Here is a 9,073-nt window from a genome sequence, read left to right as displayed (position 1 = left end):
CCTGGGGGCAGCAGTGCACGTAGTCGGGGCAGCAGACGGCCTGGGGGGCAAAGAGGGGGGGCTGAGTACAGGGGACCCCCCCAGGGACCACCAGCTCCACAGGATGGGGGACAAATGTGTCCCGTCCTGCCCATTCCCCGCCCCAGCAGGGAGAACGGGGGATATGGGGACCCCCTCATCACTCTTGACCTCCCCCCTCAGTGGGACTCGGGAAGGTCCCTTCACCATCTCCTGCCACTGGAGCCCCAAAGTGGTCGCAGTTAGGACAGGGGGTCTGACTGGGGGATGTCACAGGGTCTCGCTGTCACCCCCATCCCTGTGGGACACCAAGGAGTGGGAGCCCTCCTGGGGGACAGGGGACATCTTCCAGTCCCAGAGGGGCACAGGGGACCCCCCCCTCCTTGTCCCTCCCAAGACGGACAGGGGACATCCTGTCCTGGGCGAGTACAAGGAACCCCCACCCTTGTGTCCTTCTCAGGGGAACGGGACACAGCTGCCCTCATCCCACCCACAGGGGACAGGGGACATCTGCTTGTCCTGGGGGGCACAGGGGACCCCCCTGTACCTGCTCGAGGGGGCAGCACCCCCAGGCCCCTGAGCTGAGCCGGCAGCACGTGTTCCCATCGGGGCAGCTCGTCTCCTCGTCACACTTGACGTCATGCGCTGGGGACAGGGGACACTCAGGGCTGGTATCCCCTCCCCGGGACAGGACAGGGGCTGGTTGCCCCCTGGGGGGGGTCTCACCTGTGGGCAGTGCTGCCAGGGGTGCAGAGCCCCCCAGGGAGGTGCAGGTGGAGTGGATCAGGTCACAGGTGGTGCCCTGGGGACAGCAGTGCTGCCCGTCACTGCAGCACACAGCCTGGGGGGAGACACGGGGTGACAAGGGACCCTGGGGATTGGGACAGGGAGTGCACAGCATGGGGGGCATGGCATGGAGGTGCCCTGTGGACAGCAGTGCTGCCCATCACTGCAGGACATGGCCTGGGGGCAGAGATATAGAGTGAGAGGGACCCTGGGGACAGGGTGTGCACAGTATGGGGGACATGGCATGGGGGGAGCATGGCACAGGGTGCCTAGGGTGCAGTGCAGGGTGCCTGGTATGGGGGACATGGCACAGGGTGGGGTGTCCAGGGCCCAGTGTCCACCACAGGATGCCCAGCAAGAGGTGTCTGGTGTGGGATGATCGGGACAAGATGCCCAGGATGGGGCGCCTGCATGGTATGGGGTGAGTGGTGTGTGTTGGGGGTGTGGGGTGCCTGGTTTAGTGCCCAGTGAGGGGTCGCTGGTTTGGGGTACCTGGCACAGGCTGCCTGGACAGGGGTGCTTGGTGGAGGGTGCCCAGAATTTGGGTGTCTGGTATGGGGTGCTTGGTTTGAGGTGCTCAGTGAGGGTGGCTGATTTGGGGTGCTGGGCACAGGAGGTTTGGCACAGCTGTGCCCATCCCCGGGTGCCCACGGCTGTGCCAGCACTCACGTTCTGCAGGGGACAGCAGCCGTAGCGCGTTGGGGACAGCTGGCAGCAGGTCGCCCCATCGGGACATGCCGAGCGGCCATCGGGACACAGCACCTGGCGCAGCGCCACTGAGGGGACACGCGGTGTCACCACGTCCCCTCCGTGGGAACAGCGAGGGCACCCCGAGGGGACACCCCTTACCTGGGGCGGGGGGCTGGCGCTTCCAGGCGGGGAAGGCCGTGCTCAGGGGGACATCGGTGTCACCAGCGGGGGACACGCAGCGCCCGCGGGTCAGGTCGCAGACGGTGCCATGGGGACAGCAGTGCAGCTTGTCAGCGCAGCACGAGGCCTGCGGGTGCCAGCCGCGCTCGTCACAGCGATGGCCACGCTACGTCCCCCCTCAGTGTCCCCGCGTCCCCACACCCCGTACCTGGGGCATGGGGCAGCACCCCCACGCGCCGCTGCTTGTCACACAGCATGTGGCATCATCGGGACACTCGGACTGGCCATCGGGACAGGGGACAGCACGGGGGGCTGCGGAGACAGGTGAGGGATCCCCGTGTCCATCCTGTCCCCTCGAAACCCACCCCTGTCCCCCAGCCACCCAGCCGTGTCCCCATACCCAGGTCTGTGACACAGGACTGCCCATCAGCGCCGCAGTGGGACCCTTGGGGACAGCAGTGGTGGCCCCCGGCACAGGGGACACTCTGGGGAGAGAGAAGAGGGTGGGAGGGCAGGGGGGTCAGGGAGTGCCCCCAAAATGGCAGGGAGAAGGGGGAAACTGAGGCACAGGGGAGGGGGAGGCGGCTCACCTCTGGCAGCTGGCAGCTGGCAGGGCAGGATGAGCTGTCCTGGCACCCCACTGCACTGCGGGCAGGCAGGGCCTGGGGGGGCACAGGGGGGGTTATCATCCCCTGCTGAGGCCCCCCCCAACCCCTCCCCAAACCCGGCACACTCACCGGGGTGACAGGGCAGGGTGCCCCATGGGGACAGGGCAGTTGAGCCCCCACGCCGGCCAGGGCGACCCACAGCAGCAGGAGGGTCCTCATGGCTCTGGGGGCACCTGCGGGACCCCCCCGAACCCCCCGGCCTCAGTTTCCCTTCTCACTGAGTGGGCGGGCAGCTCTGCCCCCTAAATCTCACTTCTTCTTTCAGCCACATGTCGGGAAAGCCCCAGCCCCCCACTTTACCCAGCCCCCCCATTTCACCCAGCTGCCCCCACCCCGGGGTGCTGGGGGCGCAGCTCAGGGTGCTGGGGAGGCACTGCGGTGTGTGGCACCCCAACCGCACCCCGATACCATCTCCCCGCGGCGCGGACGGGCCCCCCCGCTGCTCCCCCTCCCATCCCACTTCCACAATCACTTTCACTTCCCTCTCCCGGTGGTGCCACCGCCTTCCCCGCCCAGGGTGTCACGGTGGGGTTATGTGCTACGGGGGCGGCTCTGCTCCCCTCGCTGCCGGGACGGCTCGGGGGGACCCTGGTGTCACTGCACCCCCCCCACCGCTGCGACACCCTCAGGGCAGGGCAGGACCCCCCGACAGCCCCCAGCACCAGACCCAGTGTTCCCAGACCCAGCACGCCTCCCAGCAGGGACTCCCAGTACCGCCCAGTGTTCCCGCAAGACTCCCGGGACCTCCCGGGGAATCCCAGTGGCCCACATGAGTCCCAGTATCTCCCAGTGCTCCCCCATGATTCCCAGGACCTCCCAATGCTCCCGGCACCTCCCAGCCATCCCCATGGCTCCCAGCTCGCTCCAGCACCTCCCAGTGGCCCCCGTGACTCCCAGTTCCTCTCGTGACTCCCAGTTCCTCCCGTGACTCCCGGTTCCTCCTAGCAGCTCCCAGTGCTCCCAGCAGCTCCCAGTGCCTCCCAGTTACCCCCGTGACTACCAGCACGTCCCAGTTACGCCCGTGTCTCCCCGTAGCTCCCAGGACTCCGAGTCACCCCGTGGCCCTCGGTGCCTCCCAGTACCCACCAGCGCTCCCAGTTCCCTCTCCCGGTCCCTGCCCGGCCCCGGCCGCAAGCCCCGCTGCTCCCTGGCCGTAAGCCCCGCCCCCCGCCGCCCATTGGCCGCCCGCCCCGCCCGCCGCGCTCCCATTGGCCAGCCAGGGGCGAGGGGGCGGGCACAGTGCCCTCCGCACCCCGTCACGTGACGGGCGGTCACGTGACCGCAGCCCCCCACTCCCCCCGGGGCTCCGGGCGGTGAAATCGGGGGGGGCTCGGCCGGACCCTCGGGCCGGGACTGACCGGGCACGGACCGGGGCACTGACCCTCTGCCCGGGGCACTGACCCCTCTGCCCGGGGCGCACACAGACCCCCCTGCCCGAGGCCGTGACCCCTCTGCCTGCAGCCCTGAGCCCCCCTGTGCGGCCCTGGACCCCCTCCTCCGGGCAGAGACCCCTCTGTTCTGGACAGAGACCCCCCGTCCGAGGCACAGACCCTGCTGCCCGGGTCACAGGGTTTCACTTCTCGGTGCTGCTGAGTCCTCCAGACCTCACTCCCAGGGCAGGCAGCACCCCCAGACCGCCCCAGTCCCCCCAAATCCTCCCCAACCCCCTCCAACCTCCCTCAGCCCCCACAGCCCCCCCAAATCCTCCCCAATCTCCCCGACCCCCCCAAACTCCAACCTTTGTCCCCCAACTCCCCCATCCTCCCTCCCAATGCCCACAAGTGCCCCTAAATCCTCTCCAAATCCCTTTGAACCCCCCATACCCCAAAGATCACTTCAACCTCGCCAACCCTTCCCAAAACTTCCAACCTCTCTCTCCAAGCTCCCCTAAATCCCCTCCAGTGCCAACGCCCCTCTGAACCCCCCTCCACCTCCCCAAGCCCCTCCTCCAACTACCCCAAACATTCCCTAAACTCACAACTTCCCGCCTTGCACCAGCTCCCTCATTCTCCTTCAACTCCCCCAAATCACCTCCCAACCTCCCCAGTCCCAGGAAATACACTCCAAACCTTCTTCCAACCAGTCCAACACCGCCTCAACCTCCCTTCAAACCCCCTCAACTCCCTCCAAACCCTCCCTAAACTCCAAACTTCCCCCTCAAGCACCCCAAATCCCCTGAAACCCCCCCAAAACCACCCCTGACCTTCCCAACCCTTCCAAATCCCCTTTAGCCCCCATTCCAACCTCCCCCCGTACTCCTTTCCCAGGCCCCCAGCTTCTCCCTAGACCCCCAACTCCTCCAAACCCCCCTCTGATGCCCCAAAATCCTCTCTAAACCCCTAAAACCCCCTCCAAACTTCCTCCCGAGCCCCCCAAAACCATCCCTAGACACTCAACCCCAAAAATCCGCCTCCAAACCCCAAAATCTGCCTCCAACCTCCTAAACCACCTCCAGCCTTCCCAACCCCCTCCACACTCCCTTCCAAGCCCCCCAAATTCCTCCAAATTCCCCTCCAACCCCCCAAAATCCCCTCTAAACCCCCCAAACCACCTCCAACCTTCCAAACCTTTCCAAATCCTTTAAACCCCCCTTCCGACCTTTCTCCACACTCCCTTCCAAGTCCCTCAACCCCTCCACAGACCCCCAGTTCCTTCAAATCCCCCTCCAACCCCACAAATCCCCTCCAAACCCCTCAAACCCCCTCCACACTCCCTCCCAGGCTCCCCAACCCCCCTCCCAGACCCCCAACCTCCCCTTCATTGCCCCCCTTTTCCCCCCCAGCCCCCTCCCCATCTCCTCTCCATGCAGACACCACATCACCAGCCCATCCCAGAGTGGCCCGTGTGGGGTCGGGGGGCACACGGGGACTTTATTGGGGTCAGATGGCCGACTGCTCCTGGCGGGGGGGCTCGGAGGGGGCCGGGGGCCGCTCGGGCTCGGTGGCCATGGCGGCCTGGCGCAGCACGGCCATGTGCTCCTCGGCGGCCGCCAGTGACCGCTCGACCCAGTGGCGGGCGGCCGGCTGGCGGCAGGCGCTGCGGGTCACCAGCACCAGGTGACTGACCGACAGCAGCAACGCCGCGGCCCTGCGGGGACACGGAGCTGTCACCGCCCTGTCACCGCCCTGTCACCTCCCTGACACCGCCCTGCCCCATGGTGGCTTCGTCACCAGCAGTGTGGCCCCAGTTTGCCTGTCCGTGGTGACCAGGGACAGCACCCAGGGAATGGCCTGAGGTGGTGTCACAGGGGGTTTGGGGTGGGTACTGGGGAAGTTTCATCCCCCAGAGGGTGCTGGGCACTGCCCAGGCTCCCCAGGGAATGGTCCCGGCCCCGAGGCTGCCAGAGCTGCAGGAGCGCTGGGACAGCGCTGCCAGGGATGCCCAGGGTGGGGTTGTTGGGGTGTCTGGGCAGGGCCAGGGGCTGGGATGATCCTGGGGGTCCCTCCCAGCCTGGGATATTCTGGGATATTCCATGATCTGCTCACACCAAGGGGCCTCCCCGTCCTGCTGGAGGTGTCCCCAGAGGTGTGGTATGGGATGGGGAGGGTGTCCCCACCCACAGGTATCCCCCCACCCAGGAGTGTCCCTGTCCTTCCGTCCCTGTCACCTCGCATCCAGCAGTTTGGGGTCCAGCGGGGGGTACATGGATCTCACCACATCGTCCACCCTGTGGTGGGGACAGTGTTAACCCCAAGGGACACTGCGGTGACACCTCCAGCACACCCACCCTGAGCCTCAAGAGGCCTCTTGGAGCCCTGGGACCCCCCCAGAGCCCCAGGACCCCCCTGAGCCCCAGGAACTTCCCAGAGCCCCAGGACTCCTCCCAGAGTCCCTGGACCTCCCTACAGTCCCCAGGTTTCCCTCCAGAGTCCCCAGGGTTCCCTCCAGTGCCTCAGGACCCCCCCAGTGCCCTGGGACATCCCCAGAGCCCCCATGACCCCTCCAGACCCACCCTGTCCCAAAGCCCTGGGGACCCTCCAGAGCCCTGGAATTTTCCCCCCAGTCCCTGGGGACACCCCAGAGCCACGGGACCCCAGCCGAGGGCCCTGGGACCCCCCAGATGTCCCCTGTCACCTGGGGCTGATGCGCTTGGCCACCACGATGATGTCACCCAGGCTGGCCGGGGACTTCACGCGTGCGCCTGAGCCCATGGTCATGGCCACCAACTTCTCTGTCAGTGTGTGACAGATCTGGGGGACAGCAGTGGGCACTCAGTGCCACCATCACCACCAGTGCCACAAGTGCCACCTACCATCAGCACCAGTGCCACCAGTAGCAGCAATGTCTCCCCTGCCACCATTACCACAAGTGCCACCCACTGTTGACACCAATGTCACTACTGCCACTAGCGTCACTGGTAGCACCACTGCCACCATTGCCACCAGTGCCACCATTGCCACCAGCTCTACCAGTACCACCAGTGCTGCCATTGCCACCAGAGTCACCGGTATACCAGTGTCACCACTGCCACCAGTGTCATGCCCTGACTCACCTTCAGGATGGCGATGCAGTGGGACACCAGACCCCTGTGGAGAGGGAGGACGGTGTGAATCCAGCTGTGTCCCCCCTGCTCTGTCCTTGTCCCCTGCGTGTCCCCCCTCTCCTGCCAGCCCACACCCCGTGTCCCCCAGACCAGTGGGGATATTCCCACCCCAAGACCATCTTGAGGACCATCCCCACGGCTTGGTGACCTCCAAATCCATCCCCTGCATCCCATGATGGGGGGCTGGCACTGCACAGGGGTCCCCAGCAGTGGGGGGACATGGGGGACACTCACGAGGCATCTTCGACCCAGTCCTCATTCTCCAGGATGGCCTCAATGTGGGGGTTGGTGATGACCACATCGTCCAGCTCCAGCTCTGAGGGCTCCGACGGCGTCTCCGCGGTCCCCATCAGGTCCACGATGGGTCTGTCAGGGACATGGGGGACATCCCACCAAGCGCCACCTCCTCAGGCTGCCCACAGCCCCCATGGCCTTGATGATGGTGGACATATCCCCAGCTTCATCCCCCTGGTGATGGTGGACGTGTCCCCATCTTTGTCCCCCTGGTGATGTGGCTGTGCCCCAAACTTCTTCCCTCTGATGATGCTGGACATGTCCCCTGCATCATCCCCCTTGTCACAGTGGATATGTCCCCATCTTTGTTCCCTGGATGATGTTGGACACATCCCCAACTTCATCCCTTTGATGATGGCGGGTGTGTCCCCATCTCTGTCCCCCTGATGACTGTGAACACGTCCCCCACATGATGTCCCCTTGATGATGCTGGACATATCCCCACCACTGTCCCCGGCCCACGGGGGTTGGGGTCCCTCCCTGGTGGGGACAGAGACGCTGCCAGCCCCGCGGGGTCACTCACTTGGTGTCATAGTGGTGGCGCAGGTCCTTGGGGTGACAGTAGCGCTGCCTGCACACCACCACCAGCGCCACGAAGGACGCCAGGAAGATGGTGGCCAGCACCCCGATGGCCACGATGACTACGGTCTCCATGGCTGGTCCCCACCGCAGGGGCTCAGGCATCCGGTGCCATCACAGCGCACTGGGGGCTGAGGTGACAGGGGGACCGGGGGGGTTGGAACTCCACAGATGTTCTCCTCTCCCTCCCGCACCCCAAAACACCCGGCCAGGACCTGATGTCATCCCCAGATGGATCCCTGTCCCCGGGGGCTTTCTAGAGGCAGTGTCACCTGGGCGATGGGGTCACTCTGGGTGTGGGGTGCAGCAGGATTTGGGGGGCTATGGGGACATGGGGACAGGGGCTGGGGTTAGGAGAGCAAGGCCTGGGCCACAGTGGGGTGTGGGGACACCCAGAGTGTGTCCTTCTGGGGACCCCCACCCACAGCCCTGTCCCTGTGGGAACATGGAGACCCCCAGAGCCTGACCCTGATGGGACCCCCCGAGCCTTTCCCTATGGGGCCATGGGGAGCCCAGAGACTGATCCCTAGGAAGAACCCCCAGTTCTGATTCCTATGAGGCCATGTGGACCCCCAGAGCCCCGTTTCTATGGGGACCCCCAGAGCCCTGTCCCTACGGGACCATGGGGACCCCCACTACCTGGTCCCTACGGTGCCCCTATTCCAATCCCTGTGGGGTTATGGGGACCTCCAAAGCCCCATCTTTATGGGAGCCCTCAGTCTCAATCCCGATGGGGCCATAGGGACCCCCTGATCCTGATCCCAATGGGGCCATGGGGACCCCCAGAGTTCTGTCCCCATGGGATCACGGTGACCCCCAATGCCTGGTCCCTAAGGAGTCCCCCTATCCCTATGGGGTCAAGGGGACCTCCAGAGCCCACTTTCCATGGGGACCCCCCAAATCTGATCCCAGTTGGGCCATGGGGACCCCCCAAGACACCCCTGCTGCAGCAGCAGGGCCTGTGTGTCCCGTCCCCACGGACAGCAGGACACCGGCCATACCAGACCCAGGGGACCTCACGGCCCCACATGGACGGACTGGGGATCCCCGTGGGGTCCCCACCCTGCGGGGGGACCCCCCTCTGCCCATCCCGCGGGCCGGGGGCTCCATCCCTGCCCTCCCTACCTGCTGCGGCCGGGAGGCAGCGCCGGGCGGGACACGGGGACACGCGGGGACGGTGCCACTTCCGTGCCGGGTGTGCAAACACGGCCAGCGCCGACCTTTGCCCCCTGACTCACACCCGGGCCCCCCACAAAGGGGGGGTGCAGGAGGGGCCCCCCAAACCCTCCGGCCCCTCTCCTCACTGCTTCCCCCC

The 9,073-nt window shown here is 66.0% G+C and overlaps 2 protein-coding genes across 2 annotated transcripts in view; both read right to left on the bottom strand.

The window, feature by feature from the left end:
• Positions 1–3,530, bottom strand: part of GRN (granulin precursor) — a 4,459-nt gene extending 929 nt beyond the window's left edge. Inside the window, 11 exon segments of the mRNA XM_042020133.1 lie at position 1; positions 3–40; positions 566–663; positions 745–859; positions 1,474–1,580; positions 1,654–1,801; positions 1,883–1,986; positions 2,075–2,159; positions 2,265–2,336; positions 2,412–2,515; positions 3,429–3,530. The exon segment at position 1 is cut by the window's left edge and continues 96 nt beyond it. Of these exon segments, the coding sequence (XP_041876067.1) occupies position 1; positions 3–40; positions 566–663; positions 745–859; positions 1,474–1,580; positions 1,654–1,801; positions 1,883–1,986; positions 2,075–2,159; positions 2,265–2,336; positions 2,412–2,501 (858 nt within the window). The 5' untranslated portion in view covers positions 2,502–2,515; positions 3,429–3,530.
• Positions 3,531–5,170: 1,640 nt separating this feature from the next.
• On the bottom strand, positions 5,171–8,980 carry TMEM98 (transmembrane protein 98). Its single transcript, XM_042020131.1, has 7 exons — positions 8,884–8,980; positions 7,703–7,889; positions 7,120–7,251; positions 6,835–6,868; positions 6,417–6,532; positions 5,950–6,009; positions 5,171–5,429 (listed from the first exon to the last, which is right to left on the bottom strand). Exons 2-7 carry the CDS (start codon positions 7,861–7,863, stop codon positions 5,222–5,224), a joined length of 711 nt encoding a protein of 236 aa, XP_041876065.1. The 5' UTR covers positions 7,864–7,889; positions 8,884–8,980; the 3' UTR covers positions 5,171–5,221.
• Positions 8,981–9,073: the final 93 nt, after the last annotated feature.

The sequence above is a fragment of the Corvus kubaryi genome, unplaced genomic scaffold (genome assembly GCF_017639235.1).
Source record: "Corvus kubaryi isolate FWS band 111438036 unplaced genomic scaffold, C.kubaryi_AGA036_p1.0 36806, whole genome shotgun sequence".
NCBI classification, from domain to species: domain Eukaryota; kingdom Metazoa; phylum Chordata; class Aves; order Passeriformes; family Corvidae; genus Corvus; species Corvus kubaryi.
Note: the sequence above shows the minus strand (reverse complement) of the source record. Positions and strands in the feature narration are given on the sequence as shown.